This window comes from Lytechinus pictus, chromosome 9 (assembly GCF_037042905.1).
Source record: "Lytechinus pictus isolate F3 Inbred chromosome 9, Lp3.0, whole genome shotgun sequence".
NCBI lineage: Eukaryota > Metazoa > Echinodermata > Echinoidea > Temnopleuroida > Toxopneustidae > Lytechinus > Lytechinus pictus.
The window spans coordinates 17,420,946-17,448,367 of record NC_087253.1 but is presented as its reverse complement, the minus strand read 5'-3'; the positions used below and the strand labels follow the sequence as shown (position 1 = coordinate 17,448,367).

At 34.9% G+C, this 27,422-nt stretch overlaps 1 protein-coding gene across 2 annotated transcripts; it reads left to right on the top strand.

The window, feature by feature from the left end:
* Positions 1-1,591: 1,591 nt before the first annotated feature.
* LOC129268188 (tetraspanin-18B-like) lies at positions 1,592-20,250 on the top strand. Of its 2 annotated transcripts, XM_064104835.1 has the most exons (8): positions 1,592-1,757; positions 4,848-4,953; positions 7,279-7,408; positions 8,307-8,386; positions 10,468-10,677; positions 12,265-12,366; positions 13,400-13,486; positions 14,090-20,250. In XM_064104835.1, exons 2-8 carry the CDS (start codon positions 4,891-4,893, stop codon positions 14,144-14,146), a joined length of 729 nt encoding a protein of 242 aa, XP_063960905.1. In that variant the 5' UTR covers positions 1,592-1,757; positions 4,848-4,890; the 3' UTR covers positions 14,147-20,250. The 2 variants fall into 2 exon arrangements, with proteins under 2 accessions (XP_063960905.1, XP_054761747.1); XM_054905772.2 differs by lacking the exon at positions 1,592-1,757 and having other exon boundaries at positions 4,840-4,953.
* Positions 20,251-27,422: the final 7,172 nt, after the last annotated feature.

The following is a 27,422-nucleotide window of genomic DNA, read 5'->3' as shown; positions in this document are numbered from 1 at the left end:
GACTCGGTCAATACCAGGAGGTGTGCGGAGCGTGTTTAAAATACCATGAAGTCATTCAAGCAATGAAGAGTGCACTACTGTTGGAACTTCTTTCACACCTGTGTGATATTGCAAGTATCTATAAAGGTTGTTTGGCCTCAAAATGATACACGTACATTACCTAAAGATTTACTTTGTGTATTCGCACTCGTCACGATATGAGAAAGAAATATGAGATTCCTATCTTTATCTTCTATTTTTGTTGTGTTAACCCCCATTCCAAGCAAGGAATACATGTAGGGTGTTACTTTTATACATACATGTTTTGTCTGTTGCTTTCTAATATCCACGTACTATAAAAATTTGTATTTAAAGTACAAGTACCTGTACATGTATTAAATACTTAAGGGCTATTTTTCAATAAAAAATAAAAACATTTATACCGAGAGAGGACACTAGATGCCAAATCGCCAAACTCGATTCTTGTAATTCAAGTTTATAGATAATAATCTGATAAAATTCACATTATTGAGCTACATGTACATGTTCAGTACATGAATACTATGTACTATAAAAGATGCGCTTGAAATACACTTGCATTCCTGTATAAAAAATTATTACTCTTTCTTGGAATTTTAATACCTGAAACCAATCTATATTATTAAATTCCTGTAGAAATCCTTTCAAATATTCTTGTAATATTGAAAAGCAAAAACTTGCTGGTACATGTATTTTTTTCTACCTGGATATTAGTAATAAACTTTGCTTTTAAACTTGCAAAGTACATGTACATTGTAACTGGCACATCTATTTTCTGATGCAAGTATTGAAAAAAAATCCTGAGGTTTTTTTAATTTTTATCTGGTACATGTTTAGTTATTCCTGGGCCCATATTCTGAACTTGGATCTAACTCTGTGCTAAATTTTCGAAAGCCGGAAAATAAAAACTCTGTTTACTTGTATTTTATTTATTTCTCCTTGCATTCATGATGAAGAAAAAGACTTCTGTTTTCCTTCCCAGACTGTTGTGAATGATGTGATAATCAAATTAGTTGATAAATTGGACATCTACATGTATTTGTACCACGATTGGCTATCCATATATATATGTTATTTTTTACTCTTATTCTGGGATTGCCCTCGATAAGCGTATTTGGCTTTTTGGCAATTCTTCCATATTCAGGTTGCATATGTTCTGCTTCTTTGGTTGTTGTTTTTATTTTTGTACCTTTTGGTATTGGTATTTTATGTATTTTGTCATTTTTAATCAATCTTTGTATTTTTTATCATTTTTTATATTGTACGATTTGAATTTGAATATGGAAATAAATGAATTGAATTGAATTGAAAAAATAGTTAAATCACAGTTTTAAACCAGAGTTTAATTTAAACCCGAGTTCAGAATACGGGGCCCTGGTGTTTTCTGTGATTGGGTGGGTATGAAAGCCCCCTCTGAGACAATTATTCTTTACAGAGTCAAAGTGGTGAATACAAATTGGAATGTAAGGTGCGTGTCATCAACTATTGTTGTTTTTCAATTCTATTCATTCCTCTCTTTCATTTCCTTTCACTGGGAAACATTTTGTTGACTCTACCATGCAATTCACTGATCACATGTGGGTGTATTATATGTACCGGTATAGTAGCTTTCCACAGATCTGATAGGGGTGTGTTTTTGTGATAAATTTACATGTAATTACATGTACACTGTAAACAAGTTATAACATTTTTCTGAGGCAGTTTTTGAAAGCCAATTTTATCTTAAACAATTTTGGGTGGTAAGTCTGTGTCATCAACTATTGTTGTTTTTCAACTCTATTTATTCCTCGCTTTCATTTCCTTTCACTGTGAAACATTTTTGTTGACTCCACCGTGCAATTCACTGATCACAAGAGGGTGTATTATATGGGTGTATTTTTCTGATAAATTTACATGTAATTACACTGTAAACAAGTCATAACATTTTTCTGAGGCAGTTTTTGAAAGCCAATTTTATTTTAAACAATTTTGGGTGGTAAGTCTGTGTCATCAACTATTGTTGTTTTTCAACTCTATTTATTCCTCGCTTTCATTTCCTTTCACTGTGAAACATTTTTGTTGACTCGACCGTGCAATTCACTGATCACAAGAGGGTGTATTATATGTATAGTAGCTTTCCACAGATCTGATAGGGGTGTATTTTTCTGATAAATTTACATGTAATTACACTGAAACAAGTCATAACATTTTTCTGAGGCAGTTTTTGAAAGCCAATTTTATTTTAAACAATTTTGGGTGGTAAGTCTGTGTCATCAACTATTGTTGTTTTTCAACTCTATTTATTCCTCGCTTTCATTTCCTTTCACTGTGAAACATTTTCGTTGACTCGACCTTTAGGGGTGTATTTTTCTGATAAATTTACATGTAATTACACTGAAACAAGTCAAAACACTTTTCTGAGGCAGTTTTTGAAAGCCAATTTTATTTTAAACATTTTTGGGTGGTAAGTCTGTATGGTTCATCCATTTTCAAAGGTTTAGGCTACTTGTTGAAATGAAAAGTAATAGATTTCATATGCATGTACCAACTTTAATACTACCATGTACATGTACATGTAGGCCTACATGTAGCATATAGGCTAGATATTATGGAGCATGTGGAAGATGTTTTTTTTTTAATTCTAATGATTAATACATTACTTGTACAGGAGCCCCGGAAGGGTTTTGAAAATTGGGACCGGGGGGGGGGGGGGGCCTGAACATTCAAGAAATTACAATCAGATGGTCAAAATCTATGTTTTTGTACATGGATTTGGAAAAAAAAGTGGGACAGCTTCCAACCCCCCCCCCCTCCCCTCCGCTTCTGTTGGCTCCATGCATGTACTGTGCACTGTATACAAGTGTAAAGGCTACAATTACATGTATATTGTCAAAGTTTCAAACTATAATGTATGGTCTGGACCCAACCCAGTAAAATTCTACTTTAGGGAAAAATACAATTTTCTTGTCATAACTTTCTATTAAACAATAATCAAATCTATATACATGTACATGTACATCTATGTATGCATATAAACATGTTCAAAATGCATCTGTTAATGTGGTGCTCGGGTTGATTATTGCAAATAAATAGATACATTTATATTTTAATCCACTGACCAAAACGCTGAAAATTTTCCATCAAAATCTGATAACAAATAGCAAAGTTCAAATTGAAATTTTAAGTTTAGAAATATTTTGTGAAACAATGTAAAATGGGTTCAGACCACTAAATTCAAACCACCTATTAGGTGTATAAATATTGTTTTTACTTGTATCCCTGTGAAATCAAAAATCATTTCATTGTTAATCAGGCCAAAGAATTTACTCTTTCAATCAATCAACTGCACCTTATCTTTATGCCTCTCAATTCAATGAATTCATGTTTATTCTGTGGGTGACTTTAGGGAGTGGCGCTCCGTTGGAGTATTATTTTAAGGTCAAACTGTGAATATATTTGGAGTTTCAACTACATACTGCACATGTGTGTAACAACACCCATACTACTGTATATATAATGCAGATCAATTTCGATCCGATGCAATATTCAACACCATCACAGTTGAATTGAGAAGAATAAATGATAAAATACTTGACAAGTGATGCATGCTCTGATGTACAGATAGCAAAGCATTGCAACCATGGTGGTAGAGCCAGGAATACAGTAGCTTTAAAGGGAAAGATCACTCGATGAGAGTGTCAGCTGTCTGATTAATTCTTGCCGTTTCATTTGCAGAGCTGCCAAATTATACCTCAGTTATATTTTATCTATGGCATCCGTACGGCGACGAGTCGAAAACGGCAGTTTTAACATTTTTTGTAATAGCCTCATTACAGGTGGATTGAATAAAACAGCTGTTTTAGACTCTCCGTACGGCAGCTGTAGATCAAATGTGACTGAGGTATATGCAGTACTGATTTTCATTATATTAGTGAAAAATTAGAAGAATGCCGATGGTTTTCATGCAAAATACTGTTTCTAAAGTTCCAGTTTTGTGTTTTTATCAATTATATAGAGATACAAATACATGTATCTTCCAATGTTTGCATCATTTCATTTGTAGAGCTGCCAAAAGTACTGATTTTCATTATATTAGTGAAAAATGAGAAGAATACTGATGGTTTTCATGCAAAATACTGTTTCTAAAGTTCCAGTTTCATGTGTTGACCAAATAGGTATTTCTTTGAAAATACCTATTTCCTCACCAAATACGGTACCGGTACTGATTTTCAGCTTCTAGAATAATGCAATGTTCTTGTTCATTTTGGCAGATCTGCATTTGTGATGTTTGTTCTGATGAGTAACCTTAAATGTACAATGTACATGAAAGAAAAACAATACATGAAATACTAGTGAAGGAAAACTGAAGTTAACAATTATCAAGTAGGCCTTGCCGCCTACAGTATCTATGTTTCACTATTAAATCGAACAGATAATACACGATAAAGACATCAGATAAAAAGTTCATAATCTACATATCTACTGTACATGTATGGGAATTTTGCTTTAAATGTTTAATTAATATTGTTGATATTTTTCTGTCTAATTTTTAGATCCTTTATTTCTTGAAAGACCAAAGCTCAAACTACAGTCATAAAGGCTGCACTTGACTTGAAATTCATGTTATTCCAAAATCAATTATTGTGATTTTTCTTATTTTTCTGCTGTGGTCAGAAGTAAGAACTGTCTCAGATGAGAATTTCAAATCAAATTATTATCATCTTTCTTTTTCAGATTTTGTTTGCTGGAGAGACCAAACTCAAACTACATTATACTATTAAGTAGTAGCCTGCTTTTGACCTTTTTTTTAATTCAAACTCAAATGATTGTCATTTTCTTTTTCTTTTCAGATTTTAATTGTTTCTTGTATAAGACCAAACTCACCCTATCATCATGCAAGGCTGTGCTCAGAACTGTCTCAAATTCATCTTGGTTTTCTTAAACCTTCTCATCTTTGTAAGTATACAATGAAGGTGGCTTCTTTAACACAGCCACCCCCTTCCTTTTCCACAGGTCTCCCAACAACACCCTTCTCCGACCCCCCCTCCCCCTCCAAGCGCACCAGACATTGTAAATTGCATTACAGGGCCTTCTGGGGTAGTACGTATGACCCCACCCCCACCCTGTTGAAAGTAAATACACAAAAATGGCAAAAATCAGCATATGTCAACTATTATTTGACATTGGAAGCTTCATTTTTTGTACCAAATTTTATTTGCTTGCATGTCAAATTTTCAAGGACAATGATGACCGTTCCCCCCCCCCCCCCACCCGAGTTAACCTTTCTTGTCAACAACAACCAAAGTTTTACAAAGTGAGTCCACTTCCAAATAAAAAACTTGCAGTGCATGAGCTTGCGCACGCTTTTATTCGTTTAAGTTTTTATATGTTTTTGTATATTTTCTAATAACAGAATTAATAGCCCCTGTGCTTTTGCCAAAAATTCGAACAAGGCTTTAAGGACTACAAATAAAGGAAGATAAATTTATAATGTGTTCATTTGTGATTATGTGTGGGTGCAATTATCGCGGCTTACAAGCAATTATCTTTACCAAACAAATACGATTTGAGATACTTTTTAATTGTTTTAGGGACTCTGCTGATTAGATTAACAAGTATGCACATTGTATGTCCTCTCTAATTCTATGTGTATGGATGGTTTTAGACCGCCTTAAAGTTTGTCAGTTCCAGGTAATTTGGCAGTGTGAAAGCAAATTACATGTAATCTCCCCTGAAGAAAATACCCGCTAAATAGTAAAAGTTCTTGTCAAAATTACGAGAACTTTCGCGGGTTTTTTTCAAGGTCTCTGGTATTTTTGGCAGTGTGAAAGCACATTACGGGAACCTTTAGCCCAGCGTGTAGTTGGGTGCGAGCACCACGGGTGGCTGTTGAGCTAGCAATTTTGAATCTCGTGCCTTGTTTGCTTTATATCATCAGACCATATTGCGCATGCTTGTAACTTCAGGAACTTTATCCTGAAGGGTATGTTTCGGGACGGTGTGAAAGTGACTGAACAAGTGAACAAGTATTTTACAGATATATTTTAGCCTGAAAAAGTTCTCATAGTTTAACGGGGATTCTTGTGATCAAGGCGGTTTGAAACCACCTATGTACAAATGTACATGCAAATAAAACATTTGAAAGGAAATCTTGTACCCAGATTAGATTAGCAGACTTGGGTCTACAAACTTTTGGCGGTTATTTTTATTGCAACTTGAGGAGGAAATTGATTCAATCCAAAACAGATCGTCTGCTCTCTTTCTCTCCGCCTTTGACAAACTCATTCATCCTGTATGGTAAATTGCCAATTCGTCTACTGACAACTCGTCCACTCACCACATGGTCTACTTTAATTTTAATAGTCTAATGCCATTCTGTCCATCAACATTCCGTCTAACAACCATTTGGTTCAGTATAAATCATTTGGTCCAATCATCACTTCGTCAAATCACCATTTCGTCTATGACATTTCGTCATTTTCGTTCATTTTGCACAATTAACACTTAGTCAAATAAGACCAAATGGTATATGGACTAAATGGCTATTGGACCAACTGGTTATTAGACGAATTAGGCCCTGCGGATAGTGGCTGAACTGATAGTAGACCAAATAATAGTAGACGAGTTGGCAATTGGACGGATTGACATTAGACCAATTGGAAATAAACCATCCTGTCGGGGGGGGGGGGGGGTCACACCCAACAGGAAATATTTCTGGGCTGGTATTCAATTCTATATTTGGATTTGAAAGCAAATTTTTGACAAAGTGTTTTGCTTGGCTAAGAAATTCAAGAATTTTTTTATTCATTTTAGTTCTTAATTGGTTTAGGTTTCCAAAATATTGGCCCGAAATTCTTTTTTGTTTATGGCACATTATTGTTGCAAAATAATTCGCAAACTTGTACAACCTCAATGTATAGCATCAAAACCACACCTGGGGGTGTTTCACAAAGAAAAGCATGACTTAGAGTTGCACTTAAATGCCTAGTTGCTCGTGTTATAAAAGGCATGACCACATTGGTCAGATTATGCCAAGAGAACGCGCACTACTGCACATTGATCAATAAGATTGCGCGCTGCATATCATGTACACTTCGACATTTAAGTGCGACTCTAAAGTCATAGTTAAATCTTTGTGAAACACCCCCCTGTATAAAGGATTTTATATAAAATGACTTGGGCTGGAGGCTGCTCACACGTGACATCACAAAATAAAAAACTTTAAAATTCTGTCATTATTTTATCATGAATTTTGTGCTTTTCCTTTTTTTTCCTGAATAGCTCTGCGGTGTTGGCCTGATAGTAACCGGGACTTTCCTAGCTCTGGGTTTTACTGATTGGATTAGGATCGAAGATGTAGCCAACCTTCTCCAAAATGACCTCCTCCGGGTCGGTGCTTACGTCATCATCGGTGAGTTTTCCACGCTTCTGACGACTTGTAGGCCGTTTCTTAAAGCTGTTTGTATGCTAAACATGACTTTACGCACTACAAGTGATTCTTTCTCATGCTAATTGTTGAACTGAATACATACCCAAGAATATTTTGCAGTTGTGTGTAAAATTATGTGTAACTTTGCAAATAGCTTGTGTTTCATAAAGCTGTTCGTAATTTGCAAGTCACTTTATGAACAATTGGTGGCCCGTTCTTGTTGTAAAATTATATGCACTGGATTTTCATACTGGTTTAGTTCATAAAAAATGATCAACTGTCATTCGTAAAGTAATTTGTAACTTGCAAATGGCTTTTATATGAAACACACCACTTTTAGAGAGTCTAACATCTTTATCAAAAGACAGGAATGCAATAGAGATGATGAGGGTATTAATGGTCTTGATATGATGATGATGAAGATGGTGGTGGTGGTGGTGGTGATTATGATGGTGATTGTGATGATGATGATGATGATGATGATGGTGGTGGTGATGATTATGATGGTGATTGTGATGATGATTGTGATGAAGATGAAGAAGATGATGATGATGATGATGATGAAGATGATGATGATGATGATGATGAAGATGATGGTGGTGGTGGTGGTGGTGGTGAAGTTGATAGTGATGATGATATAGGGTTGATGGTGAACATGATGATGGTGAAGATGATGGTGGTGGTGATGATGATGATGATGATGATAATGATGATTGTGATGGTGAAGATGATGAAGATAGTGGTGAGGGAGATGTTGATGATGGTGATGATAATGATGAAGATGGTGATGACGATGATGGTGATGATGTAATATGGTGTCCATATTAATGTACTAATATTTTATACATGTAATCCTGTTTCGTTCTCATTCAATACTCAGCTGCTGGCTGCTTTGTCATTATCGTTTCTGGATTCGGCTGTGGGGGCGCCTGTTGTGAGAACAAGTGCATGCTGGGAGTGGTAAGGTTCTGAATTTTATTACAAATAATCCAAAATAATAAAAATATCCATAATGAATAGAAAAATATAGACTCCCTGCATAAAACTTCCTTGACTTTCCATATCATGCTAAAGAAGGAGTGAACTATGTGTGGTCTCTCATTGACTGTATAAATGCATAGTCTTAAAATATACGTTTTCAGATATCTACAAATACTACAGAGAATAAATTGACCTATAACTGTATTTGTATAGAGAAACTTAAATGTTTTGAGAAGAAAAGTAATTGTTTTGCTACTTGGTAACATGATTGTTGCGGTATAAATGTATTGAGTAATTAATTAGCATGTTATCATTCAGGTGGGTCTACATGTATATTACTAGACTACACTAGCATTATGGGTCAGGAAACTGGCCAGGTATGAGTAGTTGAGGACTCCAGATGGCGCTGTTGGTTCGTATCTGCTTTAAGGCACACAGGAGAGGGGAGTAATTCTTGAGAGTTTCCAGAAATAAGGGCCCTACCATTCTGAGACATTTGAATTTCTCAATATCGTTTATTGTTGAAACCAGGTGATACCATTCTACCCTGGTTGGGGTCCTCATCCAGGGATATTTCCCTCAGTTTCTGCATTCGGCATCATCAGCCCAACATTGGGCTGCTTCATAGAAAAATCTCATATACCAAGCGAAATGTTAAATTGTAAAATACCTTAATAGCATTTACGAGATTGTACATGTATGAACAGCAAGTTAGTGAGTGATATCTTCGACAACGCACAAAGTAAGTAGAAACATACTGGAATTTTACATCCCAATAATTCAAGGAAAAAACAATTTATGGAGCACCACAGATGGCCAGACCCGGACAGCTATTTGTGATTTTTTAGAATTGTATTGCTAGTGGCCCAACATTACTCTTCAGCGACACTGGCGTACAAATGATGGGGGGGGGGAGCCCCCAAAATTTTCCATGACCAAGAAAAAATAAGATAAAAGGAAAGAGAGGAGGGTGAAATGTGATATTATTTTATGAATATTACGTCAAAAGCAACCACAATATTAGATTTTTGAAATAAAATTGTTGAAATTTTTGCTCGCTTGCTCTCAATTTTTTTGTTGTTTATTTTACGCGATACTCCATTTCTAGCCCCCTCAAAATGTTTGGCTCATTATGCCACTGCTCAGCTACCTACATTCTTAATATTCTTGTGGACAATAAATCTCCAGCGACTTGACCAATCAGAGCATCGGACATCTGGGGGGCGTTTCATCAACATTTTCGTCTAACAACTTGTCAAGTCTGACAACTTTCCTTGATTATGATTGGCTGAGAGGAACTGTTACCATAGTAACTGTCAGATAAAACAGTACTTGTCAGATAAAATGTCTGACAAGTCCTTTCATGAAACGCTCCCCCGATTGCCGGAGAACTATAAGGCTACAGCACTGTTGCCCTACTTGGAGAAGTGAAATGTTAACCAAAATCAATTCTGGAATGAGTTTGTACAGGAGTGCTAAGAAGTTTAAGTGAACCCACCAGAAAATGAACATGTATATAGTGTTCAGGTTCTGCCATCTGTTCAATTTTTCATTGTGAAGTCAGGCGATAAAATATTACATTCGTTGAAGTCTGTTTCTCTGGGCTCTTGGAACATTGTAGTGTTGTGGTCTACATTCAACACTTCGCCTGAAGGAGTGCATTTTCTGGTGTTTTTTTTTTGGACCGCTGTATTTGATGATGGGTTCTTATATAACGCCGGTATCCGCCTCTGCAGGCGCTCATGGCGCTTTTTTTTTAAAAGGAAGTGTCTCACAAGTTTCATATCTTTAAACAGTACTTAGAATCATCATTCAGTTCAAATTAAATACTGTCCTAGTAGTTCTACAATTATGTTATTCTTGCGGCGGTGTTAGAGTGGGGAACAGAAGGTCTTCAGGTGAGACTCGAAAGTTGATTGGGTCTCTGCTCTCCTTAGAAGTCGGGGAAGGCCATTCCACATCTTTGGTCCACAGACGTACATGTAGAAGGCTCTGTATTTATCAAATTCTGTCTCCAGTCAAGATTTCATTTCTTTTTTTCTTTTTTTGTTCTCTTTCAGTACTTTGTGCTCCTCCTGTTAATCTTCTGCGCTCAGCTTGCAGCCGGTATCCTCGCCGCGATCTACTCGGCCGAAATCAAGACCTTCGTCACCAATGAGGGTGTGGAATTCCTTAAGACTAACTACAACAACACGCAAAATGGCACCGGTAGTGTCGACACCTACGCTAACGAGCTCGGCACAGCAGCGTGGAATGCTATCCAAGAACAGGTTAGTTTTTAAGGATGTCATATGATAATGATACTTGCTTTATACAGTAAAGCCCTTTACACTTAGAAAAAATCCTTTAAAATTATATATTTGTAATATCCTGAAGATTTTTCCACATTTTAACATTGGTACAGATCCATTTAAGCAAATGACGATATAACTGTCAAAAATATTTCTGCTTGAGTGAGCACCACTTACTTTTGAAAAGTTAGTGAAAAATGATTTGCGCAGAGCTTTGAAATATTTATGCGAATAAAATTAGACTTTAATCACGAAGAACACGTGGAAATTACCTAGTAAATTGATTTGAAGATATCTTTTACCCTTTTTTAACTTGTTTCCTTGCCCAAAAAACTTTGAAGAGTGCATTGCGCCTCACCCCACACACCGAGGCCATCGTGACGATATTTGCTTTACACTGAGCTGTGATTTACATGAAGTGGCTTAGGCTTGATTTTCATTTTGTTAATCATTGTCAAGCTTGCGAAAGAAGTGGAGAAACAAGTATTAAATGAAAAATAAAATGTAAACCCACTTTAAATGATAAAAAACTATATTTGTCTGTAGAATTGTTTAAACAGAATTTAAAGACTTATGGTAAAAATCTTGTTGTCTTGGAGAGGAGGATGTAAAGGGAATTTTGATAACTCATTCATGCAAACTTATTCAATTAACATTGTAGTAATAATGATAATACGCGTTGCATCGCCAATTCAAAGTTTAATGATTTATTATTGATTCAACTACATGTGCTAATATTCGGAACCAGCATTGCCAATTCAAAGTTTAATGATTTATTATTAATTCAACTACATGTACCAATATTCGGAACCAGCATTGGAAAGAATATTGATAACTATAATGATGAACATTAAGAATCAACAAACAAAGAGTACAATTTAGTACATGTAATGTGTATTATAGGGGTACTCTGGGCTGAAAATATATCTGAATAAATAGAATAAACTTCTCCAAGCAAAATGCTGAAAATTTCAACAAATAACAAAGTTTAAATTCAATTTTAAAGTTTAACTCGATTTTGTGAATACAGTCATTCAAAGAAAAATACAGAAATAAATTATTGAGGAAAAAAGTAAGTTTTGAAGAAAGATTTGAAGGCAAGAATGCCGGAAGCCTCTCAATAAGGTCCAATCCATTTTTACTGCTTACTGCAAGCAGGTGCGAATTTGCAATTAATGGGGGCGTCATAGTCTAGTGGTTATGACTCTCGTCTTTCAATCTGAGGGACTTGGGTCTGATTCCCAGCCATAGCGTGTTTTCCTTCAGCAAGAAATTTACCCACATTGTGCTGCTCTCAACTCAGGTGAGGTACCCGATAGGAAGAAATTCTTCGAATGTTTGAGCACCTATTTGGCGGCTCGGCTACAGCCTGGGTAATAATAATTATGATACCAAATAAAAGCTCAGTAGAGTATATTAATATAGTAGCTGCGCTATATAAATCAAATGGTCCATAATATCGTTAATTGTCAGACTTCATTTTTACCCAAAATTGACTCGCAATTGATTGCAACTTTCTTGCAATTAGAATAAAAATTATTTCTTTTTGTGAATTCCTTCCTTCAGCTCGAGTGCTGTGGTGTGAACGGTATACAGGACTATCAGGAGAACCCGTATGTGAATTCTGCTGAAATCACATCATGCATGTCAAGTGATGGATCCCTCAGGGTGAGTCATTATACCCTACATTATTTATTACCTGTATCAGACATCTGAGCAGGGCAACTTTAATATATTATTGCCTGCTCATGACTGGGATCAAATGGTCGGTCAATAAGTTTCCCAATTTTTATCCAAGGACCCAATTTATTGCCCGCTCAGGAAAGTCAATGAGAAAATGCGTGGAAATGTAGCGGGCAATAAGGCAGAGCTAACATCCGCGTATTCTACGCATCCCATGGAACTGTGCAGTAACATATATGTCATGTTAAACAAGATTAGACAACGCTGGATACTGCGTCCCCAGGCCAGAGACGTGTCATTTCAATTACATCAAAATGGTAAAGTTCAGAGGCCCAGTCTGCTCAACATGACAAAATAGATTCCCATTCTTAAAGGGTAAAATGTCTGATTTGGATAATGATAAAAATATTGACTGGCTTTTCTTTTGGGGAACATAAAATATATTGCAGGTAATATATTTTCTGTTCCCCTCAAGGCCAGTCAATATTATATAATTATACCCTACATTGATTAAATCCTGTATAGTGATTGGTTCAAATAGCATCAAGTTTACCATTTTTACCTCTGACCCCCAATTTTCTCCATTTTTTTCACTTCACCAACTGCTGAAGCTCAGGCCATTGTAATTTGAGCGCCTTACTATTTTGTGTATATGAACCAAAGAGTTGACTCACTAGGGGGGGGATGCCAGGCAAAAATATTTTATTTAATATCTTCAGGGGCTATTTTTTCTCAAGCTTCTCCTTAAATCTCCAACATTAGACATGTTTGCAGTGAGTGGGGGTTTTCGGGGGCACTTTTTTTCATTTTCCAGGGCTCTCGAGAGCATTTCGGGGGCAAAAATCGCCAAGAGCCCCCATGTAGATTTTCGCTGGTGGACGCTAATATTTCACCCTATTGTTTACTGATTCATTTGAAACTCTACATCATTATTTTCCTTTTGAACTCAAACTGTGAGCTTTGATATGTTTTTGATTTGTTAGTTGGTTTACAGTGTTATTGTTTGTTTCTTTGACAGGAGGGATGCCAACAGCCTCTCGAATCATTGCTTGAGATGTACTCCACAGTTATCGGTGCTACTGCCATCGGTGTAGCCTGTCTGGAGGTAAGACTGTCAACTTTTTAATATGTATTTATTGATTTTTAAATAATTTCAAAAACAATATACGACAAATCAGCAAAATCATGATAATCATATACAATCATAGTAAAAAAAAACATGATGCATAAGAAAAAATAAAAAACAAAAAGCAAGAACAACAGCTTAGAAAATTGAAGCACAGCCACAGGGAGATTGCGAAACACCCTAAAAAATGTGATAATTGCAATACACTGTACATGAATAACAATACCCCACATGAGAAGGCAGGTACTTACTTTCTAAAAGGAATTGAGAAAAAGAAATACTCCCGTTTGACCTTAACTTCTTAAAAGTATTGTAGGCATTTGCTTGAGAAGCGTGCCACAGGTATCATTGCTCTTGCCATTGTTATAATCTGGTGGCAAGATACTCACTTGGTAAAAGTCTTCATACATTGTAGGCATTTGTTTGTGCCACAGGGATCAGTGCTTTCGCCACTATTGGTTGAAAAACCTATATGGAGAGAGGATTGATGAAGAAAATAATCTTATGTGATTGAAGTAGCCTGAAATGACTAATGTCTTGATAATTATATGAAAGTAATTTTCATTTTGTTTTTTTCTGCAGCTCTTCTGTATGGTCTTCGCCGTTTGTCTGTGCAGAAACGTTGGTCAAGATGACTAAGATCAACGGAGTCAATCTTATAGTAGTTGATCTTAAGTAATACAGGTTGTGAAACCTCAAAAAGGGAGTGCGGAAAATTTCTAGTGTAACATTTTTTTTTATCACCACCAAAAGATGATTTGTAATGGCCAACTTGCTGTCTGGGATGGTTCGGTACTGTGAGGTCAAATGTCATGGGGTCAAAGGTCATCATATCCCAATGTCAATTGGTAATAACGTGATACTTGTTTTGTGTATGAAGTCAAGCAGTGTAATAACTTATGTTAAAAGTTTGCAATGATCGTTGGCGAAGAATTTGCAAGTACGTTTGGATAGCCCGTGGGTTGGTATATATCTTGTTCTAGTGACGTATCGTAGTGTCGTGTGTAACGGAAGAGCGTAAAAGCTCTAAGCGATGTGAATGGGCTGAATGAGTAGAAAGTAATGAATTGTAGTACTATGCTTTATTTGACTGTTTAAACAGACAGAAAGTTGGTCATTCTCAAATTATTTTGTCACTTTTAATTAATTCGCTGCAATTCTTGCATATTTTCTTTTGCCATGCTGTCAATTAAGTAATAAGTGTCGTACCTGTTTATATCGTGGCATTGTTTAACATCGTGATTATAAAAATAAAGAGTTTTTGTTTGTTTTTATGAAGTAATTGAAATATTCAGGTATGTTTTTTTTAATTACTCACTTCTTGAAAAGTACTGATTTTTCTGAATAGTTTTAGTTTTTTACTTAAAATTTTCCATTACTACAGCTATTAGTACTACAATTGACCTTGTTGCGTCATGTGTTATTATTCCCCGATTGTAATTCTCATTTCACAGGTTTGAAGTCTGTGCATTTGTCAGAGAAATGCCTTTATACTGTAGGTGTAATGATACCTTGTGTAAATTTTGGCTGAAATTCCATTTAAAAAAAGTTGAGGCTTTCAGGAACGGGAAACATTCAAAACATGCTGAAAAAATGTTAGAGGCTTTTAAAATCGATAAGTAACTTGTACATTTCTCTGTAATATTGTAAAGTGTGGGTTGACTGCGATTACGATGCACATCAGTCGTGCAGTAACATACATGTATCCTTTTATTGCTGAAAAATGAGGCTTTATGTCTTTTACATGCTGAAAAAAAAATTTAGGCTATGACATGGGTATGAAACATTGTTTATAAAATTTGGAGGCTATTATTATGCAGAGGTGCATTATGCTGATATACATTAAGGTTTCAACAAGATCAATATCAAACTATTGTTTATTTGACAGAATATGACTGAAAATACCTGAGGAAAATAGACTTAAATGTATTAATGAGGCTGAACATTTTTTTTTATTAATATGGAGGCTTTAAAACAGTTTTATTGATACAAAAGAAACTTTTAATCCCAAAAAATGAGGGGCGTTGGTTGCATTGTAATTCTCAAATAAAGTTGAAGTACATATATATGATAATATATTATTTTTGTTTTACAGTATTAGACATGGAATAGTACAGAATGTATTGAAACGAGGCTGCCCTATATAGCTAGGAATAAATCTCTATTCTCAAATATATGGAAGGGAATATTGTTAGGATATACATCTATCTCCATTCACATTCATTCCAGAGTATGTTGGAGAAATAATCATTCTATCATAGTAAAGTTGAAGAAATACATGTATTAGTCAGCGTTTCCTTTGCCTTTACGAGGGTGCAAAATATGTCCCAATGGCGATTATTAAATTATTTGCTGTATTCATATACAGTATTTCTGTATATTTTCATTTATTACAATTGCTTTTAGCTTCAGTATGAAATCTAAAAAGATGTTGCCACTCCCATATGTTCATTCTTGTTTCTTATATTTTTTATTTTTTTTAATATAGGAGCGCAAGGTGGATATTTGCGCTACACGAATCCCCTATATTATTCTGCAGGAATTATACTTTCATCTATAAAAAAGAAAGAAATTCTCAAGCACTTTCATTTTTTATTTGCACTTTAATATGATATTTGACAGTACAGATGATTATTCAAGAAGAAGTAGCTATATTGTACAAGTAGACTCAGTGCTGTAATATATTCTGCATTCAAACATTATGTAACTAATAGATTATGTGTGTTCATGTATTAAGTGTATTAATAGATGTTGTATGTACATGTACTATATAAGTCACTTTTGGGTGTGTGTATAAGGGGAAATCTTGAAGAAAAATGTAGGCAAAGTCTACTTTCAAATGAAATGATTAAAAACATAGATACTTTTTTTCCCAAAAAGAAATGCTGAACAGGAGCAGTGCGATTTATATACACAGTTTTTCTTTAAAATGATTTTGTTTTGTATTGTTAAGAAATAAAGAGATTCCAAGGTCTGATATGGTTATCTATGAAAAATCATGATTAACTGACCCATACATGCAAAATGGTGTTGGGAAAAATGAATCAGAATGTGATACAATGTATGTGTTCATCCTCAATTGATTTTGAGGATTGAACACATCTGTGTGATTATCTCTTTAAAACATGTGTCTCAATGATTGAATTTTGATAGATGACTGTCGTCAAATTTAGCCTGGCTTGTTGATAATAGGGATGCATCAAAATGGGGGCACTCTTTACTACTCATTTATGGTACCATAGTGATGTTTTAAATTATTAATGTATACATGTATAGTCAGGATCTTTCGATTCTCCAGGATATGTTCATGTGGATTTTGTGAATTATTGTTTGTATGGCTACGTATACTGTATGCATGATGTCGGTAGGTGCTTATTTTCGTCTGTTTCTAGTTTGTTTGTGCCTTCTTTTCAGTATATACCTCTAATCTCGGATCAAACAATCGATTCTCTTCAAAAGTAAGACCAGATTAGAGCCGAAATAGCGTGAATTTTCATTGTTTGAAAGCGAACGCGTTTTTGGCACTTATCGAATAGTATCTCAATCCATGAGTATACATGAATGAGTTTTCATGTCACTATATGAAACTCTGTATAGAGCCATAAATGACAAACAAACAAATTGGTTTTACAATTAGAATTAAAGTGTCACATGACTAGCTTCTGTCATGTGATTAAGGTCTAAAGTCATGTGACTCAAGTGAGGAAAAAAAAAACATGTTTATCTTTTTATATTACCCAGGATGTACACATTTCATATCAGATATTTGGAATTCTATTTTTTAAGGCAACAGAAAAATATTCAAGAAAGAACTTTGAAAAAAAGAGAAGAATCCCATGTACTGATTTCTAATTAATGTATAGCATATGAGAAAATTTGGGGGAGATATGTTTTAAATTATTTCTGCGATATTTAGAGGCGGAGTCACCCGAGATTCACAACGCACAGCTTTTACTCTCAGATACATGTAGTTTGCTATTCAAGTTTATCCTGCTAAAAATCCCCAAACCAAAATTATCAAATTGATTAGTGGCTCTGTGAAAAAAAAAGCATATTGCCTAGGCTAGAGAATAAATAATACTTATTGATTGACCAATATCAAACAATTATGAATACATGTAAAGCGAATGAGGTATCAAGGGTATTCTGGCGGGCCAGATTTACTACTGAAAATAAGCACAAATTCATTCATTTTTCTCATTTTTTTTTAATGAGCAATTCCACTCTAATTCCCCATTAGAGAGTGGCTATACACCCTGTGTGTGATAGTAGAAATTATACCACTCTTTAAGAGGTCATCTCGGTTGGTTGTTAGAGTGAGAGATTGCTCTGACTTTTCTATTCGTAAAAAAACAACTCAATGTTTGAGCCCTTGTAAACTTCAAACCCGAGCTTTAATTCTGAAATAAGAAGAATAGAACAAATTTGTAATTCTACACCTGTTTCAAACCTTGAAATCAACAGCCTTTGAACTTTCAACTATGACCTTTGAACTTTGTGACTTATATGGGTGACCTTTCACCCCTTTAGTCTCTTAACTTTATACAACAGAATCCCAATTCCTCAGCAAACAGTCATAGATTGTTCTTTAATAGAAGCTCTATATCACTAGAAACTATTGTACTACGTGTAGGTACTATCAAAGGCACTTTAATTATGTTAGATTTATGCACAATTTTGAATGTATTTGGATGTATATATCTATATATGATTCCTAGGTATAGGTGGCTGCCATAGCTGGTACACGTACAAACGCGCCTCCGAAGAAAGAGATTATGCTTTTTGACAATATGTGTGGTGTTCCGCAAAGATTTAAGTGTGATTAAAAATCACGTTTTATAGTTATACCCAGTGCATGTGATATGTAGTGAATCTCCACATTAATTAGATCATGATGGGGGTATAGCGCTGACGTATAATCATCAATGAGCGTACGCTGCGAATAACGTGCACTTTGGCATTTACATGTACGCATGACCTTTAGTCACACTTACCAGTAAGTCTTTGTGAAAACCCTATTTTGTATGATTATGATGAAAATTATCTTGAAACATTCTTATCAATTAGCTAGTAATTTACTGTTTTCTTCGTAATATATTCTTTTCACTTGCATGGCTGCAAGAACAATTGCGTTGCATTTGTCTGAATACTCTGTAGGTTTGAGGGGGCGTCATGGTCTGGTGGTTATTCCTCCATTTTGCAATGATGGAAGGAGTAGTTTGAATGTCGACTTTACTAGAACAGTGGTCGACTGTACAGGGTACATGTATATTGCAACTGTAAAATCAGAAATTAAATGTTTATTAAAGAGAAAAATTTGAAGACACTACATCATTTTTATAGGATGTGCAATTACAGTTCTGAACTGACATCCGGATCAGACTTTGTCAAGTATTATTGAGGCATTGTACACAATGGAATCTATTCCATTGTACACAATGAAATATTGAGGAAAAATATGAAAATTGATTTGAATGAGGTTTGTTAGAGAAAACTGTGATAGTCACTAATGCTGAATTTCAAGAAATGCGTTCTGTGTTGAATTAAAGGATCAATTAAAGAATATATTCACATCATCAGTATCTATTCACATCAGTACTTTGATTTGAAATAACAGTACAAATATGTAACATCCTTAAGTTTTTCAACTCAAATTGTTTAATCGTCATTTACAATACAAGCTATGGCAGTCACCCTTCAACTATAAATGCAGTGTATTTGTTTGTATATATTGATATTGGTCATAACTTTTTCTTTTTTTTTACATGCCGTGACTTTTGATTCAAACTCTCAGTGTTGGCCCAAATAAATTTGAGATGGTACAGAGCCGTTAGCTCGGAACTCAGTGGTAGATTGGATTGGATTGTTGTAGGACCTGGTCTTGCTTGGATTAGTGTCAGACCTGGTCTTGATTAGATTGATGGTGGACCAAGTCTTGCATAGGAACATGTTGGATCTGGTCTTGCTTGGATTGAGTTTAGACCTGGTCTTGCGTGGGATCATGTTGGATCTGGTCTTGCTTGGATTGAGTTTAGACCTGGTCTTGCGTGGGATCATGTTGGATCTGGTCTCACTTTATGTTTGACCTGGACTCACTTGTGTTCAAGTTGGACCTGGTCTTGCATGGAATCATGCTGGATTTGGTCTCACTTATATTCATGTTGGACCTGGTCTTGCTTGAAATCATGTTAGATCTGGTCTTACTTAAAATCAGTATGGATCTGGTCGTTGTTGGATCGATGTTACATTCAGAGTGTATACAGAATACTGGAACGGCTTCTGCTGCATGGTAGGACTTTCAAACCAATCAGGCCTCCGCGTCACATATCCAACGGAATCCAATCAAATCCGCAAGAAAATATACTGAATTTCTAGTCTGTCCAATGGTCTAGCCCATTTTTCACTTAAAATCTGTAACGTCGGACAGCATACATGTTTTCATGCCCTGTTTATAATTGCCCAACTGCATGTACATATACATCAGGGTTCTTGGTGATTAAGTATAGACGACAGTACGGTCAAGTGTATAATCATGTTGAAAGTGGTTCTTGGGCCGTGATTTGGTTATGTGATGCAGGCTTTGCTAATCTTACATTGCCAGTTTGGTTTAACATCAATCCAACAAACCCTAGGTATGTTTGTGAATGAATGTCATGGGATGAAAGGTTGATGATCGATATGGCAGCAATCACGTATGGTCCGATTTTTACTTGATATGAATAAAATGAAATTAATCTCCCCTATGCCTTCTCGGCTTTGTGTGGTTTATTTTGGTTTCATTCATTTTGTGGAAGGGAAGGGGAGGAAGAAAGAACGAAAGAAAGAGGGGGAGGAGGAGAGAAAGAGAGAGAGAGGGGGAGATAGAGAGGGTTGGGGAGGAGGAGAGAGAGGGGGGGGAGGGATTAAAAAAGAAGAGGGAATAAATGGATCTTAAACTCATTTACAGAGAGAAAGGTGAAGTAGCAAAAGGGAGGAGAGATAGAAAGATATTTGAAGAGAGAGAGGGGGAAGAATAGATAATGAAAGGAAGGGGAATAAATAAAAAGTGAAAGACTGATAGAGAGAGGGAGAGACAAGCAAAGAATGTGAATTAAGATATAGGGGAGAGAGACGAATATAATATACCCCCTCCCCCCTCAAAATATAGTATACAAATAATGAATGTTTTTTTATTCGTGCAATGGACAGAATACTTCATGAGGTGAAAGATGAAATGATCCATTCAACGAGGCGTAGCCGAGTTGAATGGATCATTATTTCATCTTTCACCTTAATCAATTCAATAATTTTTTTTATCATATGAAATTTATGAATTTCGATGCAAAACATGCTCATGCAGTGCGAGTACGGTCTGTTGATTGTTACGCCATTACAACATGCGCACTGCTGGTGCCTGCAGCTGCAGTCTCGGTGCGCGAGTGCAATGGACAAAATCGTATGGATCCAAAATTGCACGATGAATGGATCTAAAATTGCACGGTTGATGACGTCATTGTAAAATGGGCTGAATGAACGATATCAAACAACCAATCAAATGACAAGGATCTATCTAGGTGTCATATAATAATATATATGGAACTGGGTTGCAACATTACCATTGAAACGGCTTTGGTCCATGGGATACATCATGGCTCCAAATAAAAACCAAATAAAGAAAGCTCTTGATATATGAATAATATGCTCGGTTTTACTTTGGTTTAATAATTTTGAGAGAAAGGACCGAAACTGAAATGCAGACATAGTTTTGTGGGAAGTTTGGAGTAGAGACAGAGAGAGAGAGATACCAATTTCAGAGGTAACATGGCAAATGTGAATTGTAAAAAAAAAAATCAAAATATGCTTTATTAAAAGTACACAAATGTCCAATCAAGCACAACAAATACATCGACAGAGATAAAATGAGATGGATAAATTATGGGAAGCAATCGTTTACTTCAAACTTGAGAAAACAAGTTTATTCATCCTTAAAGAATTTCTCCTATATACATATATATATTTTTATGATCGTTGAGGAAAATCAATACATGTAAGTTCATCCAAGTATACACTTGCGCCATAATTGTGTTTAAATTTAGAGAGTACCTATAGATTTTTCCTTGATTGTAAACTATCACGTACATAGCCATTGCCATGGCAACCTGTCTGTCCCTGTTCATCTAAAGAAACGAGTGCAAATTCTCAACATCTATTTTCTCACATTTCATTTTGTACTGGTACATACACTGTATATTTATGTGACAAATTGTTTTTCCAGGGTACAAATTACGGTATACAACATTGTTTTTATATATTATGTATATTTTTGGTCTTTGTCTCTTTCTCTCATTTTTTTTGCATCTACTTCCTCTCTTACCGGGGAAATATAATATTTTAAAGGAGAATTGTATAAGGAACCTATTTGCAATCAATTGCAAACTAAATTGATTTATCAAAATTAACCACAAAAAGCACATTAAAGGGGAAGTTCACACTGACAACAGGTTTTTTGTATTAAAAAAAAAGCAGAAAATTATAATATAAAATATTGAAGATTTGAGAAAAATCCATCAAAGATTAACAAAGTTATTAGAATTTAAAGTTTTTAATTTGTGACGTCATATACATTTACCAGCAGCTGCCCCATATGTTATGAAATATAAAATGCATAAATTTCAAATTTTCAATGGTTTGTGATGACTTATTTTATATTTCTTTTAGGAGCAGGTGTGAAATATCTTTTCTGATGATATACTAAAGATGCAATAAAAAACATTTTCAATTTTCAAAGAAAATGAAATTTCAATGATTTTTTACCAAACGATATGTCAGAAAGCTGCTCGCATATGACATCACAAATGACCCCCAAAAAAATGAAAATCAATAACTAATTTAATTTTTTTATGGATTTCCTTCAAACCTTCACAAATATTTTTTTAATTATTTTTTTTCTGCTAATTATACAATAAAAATATTGTTGGGATGAAATACCCCTTGAATTCACAATTCTTAACTACAAGTTGACTGGATTAGAGGAATAAAGTGCTGGTATATGTATATAAAGACCGTCTCACACTGTGCGATCCGGTGCGACACGTTTTTTCAAGAAATCGCATTTTGCAATAAATATGAAAGTTCCAAGAAGTAAAATTATTGTATTTAAAGTTTGGCATATTGTTAGGAAAACTTAAATCATATTTTTACTTTGCGGCAAGCCCTATGGTCGGAATAAAGTCCAAATCGGCTTACAGTCGCAGCCGATGATGACGTCATTACGATTTGGAACTGAATTTGTTTTTATTCATTCAGGGAGGCTCTAACTGGACTGAATTTCAATTTCAGTAGTCCTACCACTATTCTGATCTCTGATCCGTAAGATTTTATTAGTTGGAATATCCATATCAAATGTCATCGCAATTAATTTGAAATTCGGATCGCAACAAATGTGAGACGGGCTGAATGCACACAAGGAATTGCAGAACAAATTGCAGTCACACTTAAATCTATGTAAAGCACTCCCTGAGCCCGTATTCTGAAGTCAGGTTTAAATTTAACTCTGGTTTAAAGTTGTGGTTTAAGTATGGAGAGCCAATTGGGGTACAAATCCATAACAGTACATATCCAATTCATCAACTCATATGACACTCAAATTGTTCATAATTGTCTCTAAATAATTACTGAAGTATTTTGAAGTATATTTCCTCATTATGAAAGTAAAAGGAATCAAAATAGTAAACATAAGAAATATACAATATAAACAATGTTTTGTTTAAATTTTGGCTCCCCATAATTTTAGCACAGAGTTAGACCGCGGTCTAAGTAAACCCAATTTCAGAATACGGGCCCTGGAGTTCATTGATAGGACTTTAAATCACGATAAAGAAAGATGCAAAATGAAGAGTTAACAGAGAGGGATAACAAAGAAAGAGAAACTTGGAAATAAAAACACTTCAACACACCAATAACTTTGTGACTAAATATATATAATATATTTATATGTATAAATGATAGCATGGACATACATTGTACCAAAATGTCTAGACCGATGTGTAAGCATTTCGACAGTGCAAAATCAAATGACAAATTTCACATTTTCAAAATCTCATTACATGTATATACACAAGATTTAATAACCGGGGGGAGCAGCTCTAATGGATTCAATGGAATGACGCAGATATTCTCAACGCTTGAATAATTTTGTAAGAAGTATATTAACAGGCTCTTGATAATGGATACCATTAAGATGAAACAGACATTATGCAAGTATCCATAAATATTTGATGTATCTGACAGCAGTCTTCAAGCACAGATTCAAATTTGACACAAACCCATGGTAATGGATGTTCTACGGATGAAATAGACATTATGCAAGTATCCATAAATATTTGATGTACAATGTATCTGATATTAGTCTTCAAGAACAGACCCAATATCGACACAAACTATTGTCTAGTTTGGTGATGAGGCCCCAAAAAACTCTGTTCACAGTACTTGCGTTAATCTAGTCTATATATTCAGACTCTGCATTAAGCAATATGTGGAAAAACATGGAATTGTGCCTGCAAACTAAACTGACAATGTTATATAACACAAATAATGACAAAATAAACGCTAATTTCAATATATTTGCCACCAAATTTTCATTCTTGAATTCATGAAAATGAATTAAATAAATTCCATGGAGATTATAACGAATTGTCTTTTGAATGACGTTTTGAGCTTATGCAATCACCCTTCTAATTCAAATTTTGTATAAAATCAGAGACAAACCTCAAGTGTTGAGAAATCTGCTTTGAAAAAAAATATTAACAAGCCATTAGAAAAGCTATGCCTTGACACAAAAACCCAAGTCTATATAATTGCAGGTTTAATCCACCTCCAAGAATTTCATCAAAAACTTTATAAAAATCTAAAGATTTTAGCAGCAATACAAGATTCATTCATTAATGAAATTTATAAATTCAAATAATCTGTATAATCCAACAATATTTCTTATATTTTGAAAGCTCTAGAAAATGTCAGCACACCTAAATTGAAAGATATGTGGATTCGCTTTTTTGTCATAAGCACTAATAAGCACCGCAGAATAATCCTTTTCCCTAAAAATCAGTATGAAATGTGAAATTCAAGCCTTTGCTGACATTACAGAGGACAAACCCTCGTTCAGATTAAAGCTCAATCTCATTGTTTTTTCAATATTCCTACAGCATCTATATGTACATACTGTACCCAACGTTGTAAAGTAAATCCGCAACCAGTCAAGTTAACATATAAACTATCAAAGATCAGCAGAAGAAAAGAGTTCTAATGACAACTGACAAGCAAAACCAAGTTCCAAGTAGAACTTTTCTCAACCTCCATGTTTGTTTAACTTTAGAAAGGCTTTCTACACCATTTACCAAGGAAAACCTCCTCGATTTAACCGATCTCCCATAACAACAGCTACTATATCATTTTTACATCAAATTGACTGAATACCATTTTCTGAAGTACTTGAATCGTGGGCCCTGCAATCGATCGTAAAATTGATCGTAAGATTGATTTTTGTACAATTATGCATTCATTGTGGACAATGCAATCAATCTTTGTATTGCATATAGCCCAGGGCCCAGTAACACAAAACTTAGTGATTGATAATGGGAACGATTTCAATGATCAATCATACACAATAAATCAGTATAATCAATCGTAGAAATCAGTTCCACGATCAATTGCTATGCTTTGTGTAATGTGGCCCAGAAAAATTCCTTCTATAGTGGAAAGGAGGGGGGGAAATGGCTTTACTACACCTTTTATGCAGATTTACATCGTAACAAATTTGTAACGTTTTTACTGTTGTTAGTATTAAAAGCAAGTGTCTGATAGTCGATAGTCCACATAGCCAATCCAAATAGCTTTTTTAAGTTACAACTTTGACCAATATGCATTTGTATAACTATTTTGATTTAAATCATTGCCATCGCAATAAGCGTCCTGACAAACAGTAAACAAGATAATTATAAATATGCAAAAAGCATACATGTAGTTTCAGGAGTATAGCATGGATTTAAGCCAGGTACATGTAATATTTTGACTATTCCATGTTACTATTGCATGTGTGCTAAATGATTAGCTCCATGTGACCTGAGTACATACTCATATATATATTTACTTATTACAGGGTTTTGCCGAGCCCTTCAAAAATCATATGTAGAATCTTCAACTCATTTACTTACAAATGATAGGTAAAACTTCAAACTGTTTTACATTAATAGATATGTCTGATTCTGAAATTCTCTTGGTTTTTCACAGCTGAATAATCTGTGTTGCTCATGACGACAATATACAAAGGAGTGCTGCGTAACAGCAATCAATAGATCAATATATAAGCCCTTATTGAATGTTTGTTGTACATACATACATCTTCAATTAAACCAAATATAAAATCTAAATGAATCATTTGTCTAACCACTTTGTTATAATCAATTTCTCAACAACAAAAAATCATGTTCTAATTTGGACAATAGTACACAATTGAAACATTTTCATATCCTACTCAATTATTAATAACATACATATATATATAACATAAAAGTTAACTTGTAGGCAGGAGAATTTAATTAACAAAAGACATTTTGTATACAAATCAATAAAAGGAACCATAGCAAATCTAAAGAGACAGTCATCCATGGTGGGGGTTTCATACAGCTGTTCATAAGTTACGAGCGAACTTACACACGACTGGTGATCCTTTCTTGTGGTAAGTGATACACATCACTAAGAAAGGATCACCAGTCTTTTGTGAATTCGCTTGTAACTTACAAACAACCAGGGGGGCCGATTCATAAAGCTGTTCGTAAGTTAAGAGTGACTTTAAGAACAACCGGTGATCCTTTCTTGTGTTTAATGATATTCAATATTAAATGTTCATTGGCGATTATTTAGTATGTAAGAAAGGATCACCAGTCGTTCTAAACTTACAAACAGCTTTATGAAACACCCACCAGGTGAGACATCCCCTATACACATTAGAGATGTCTGCAGAAAATATGTCATTGAGTTATAAATATCTCCATTATACTTTCCTGATATTTGAAGCTTTTTAACCGCACCTATATAGAACAGAAACTGTAAAAGGTAAAAGCCCGAGATGCCAGCCAATCTCACTCACTGGGCCTAAAATAATCTTGTAAAATAAAAGCCCCAAATGAGATGTACATTACAAAGCCAGAAATCACTATAATTTTGAAGTTATTACACAGTAACAAGTGGAATGCCTCTGGCCGTCTCACCTGCATCACGCGATTCAATATAGCAGCAGTGCTGATTTTGAAAACTACTATAACTCGCACAAGATGTTCAGTGATACTTGGTTACTCTTATTTCCACGTTTTATGAACTAGACCAATACACTTATAGAGATATGATGGCAATTCAACAAATACCCCCAACGTGGCCAAAGTTCTTTGACCTTACATGACCTTTGACCTTGATCATGTGACCTGAAACTCACACAGGATGTCCAGTGATACTTGATTACTATTATGTCCAGGTTTTATGAACTAGACCAACACACTTTCAAATTTATGGCTGTAATTCAACAAATACCCCAATTTGGCCAAAGTTCATTGACCCTAAATGACCTTTGACCTTGATCATGTGACCTGAAACTTGCACAGGATGTTCAGTAATACTTGATTACTATTATGTCCAAGTTTCATGAATCAGATCCATAAACTTTCAAAGTTATGATGGTAATTCAACAGATACCCCCAATTCGGCCAAAGTTCATTGACCCTAAATGACCTTTGACCTTGGTCATGTGACGTGAAACTCATGCAGGATGTTCAGTGATACTTGATTAACCTTATGTATAAGTTTCATGAACTAGGTCCATATATTTTCTAAGTTATGATGACATTTCAAAAACTTAACCTTAGGTTAAGATTTTGATGTTGAT

Bases quoted from the DNA above. Each gene is read 5' to 3' on its own strand.
- LOC129268188 (XM_064104835.1), top strand. From the start codon at position 4,891: ATGCAAGGCTGTGCTCAGAACTGTCTCAAATTCATCTTGGTTTTCTTA. The intron at 7,409-8,306 runs GTGAGTTTTCCA...TTCAATACTCAG, and splicing joins CGGTGCTTACGTCATCATCG to CTGCTGGCTGCTTTGTCATT. The intron at 10,678-12,264 runs GTTAGTTTTTAA...TCCTTCCTTCAG, and splicing joins GGAATGCTATCCAAGAACAG to CTCGAGTGCTGTGGTGTGAA.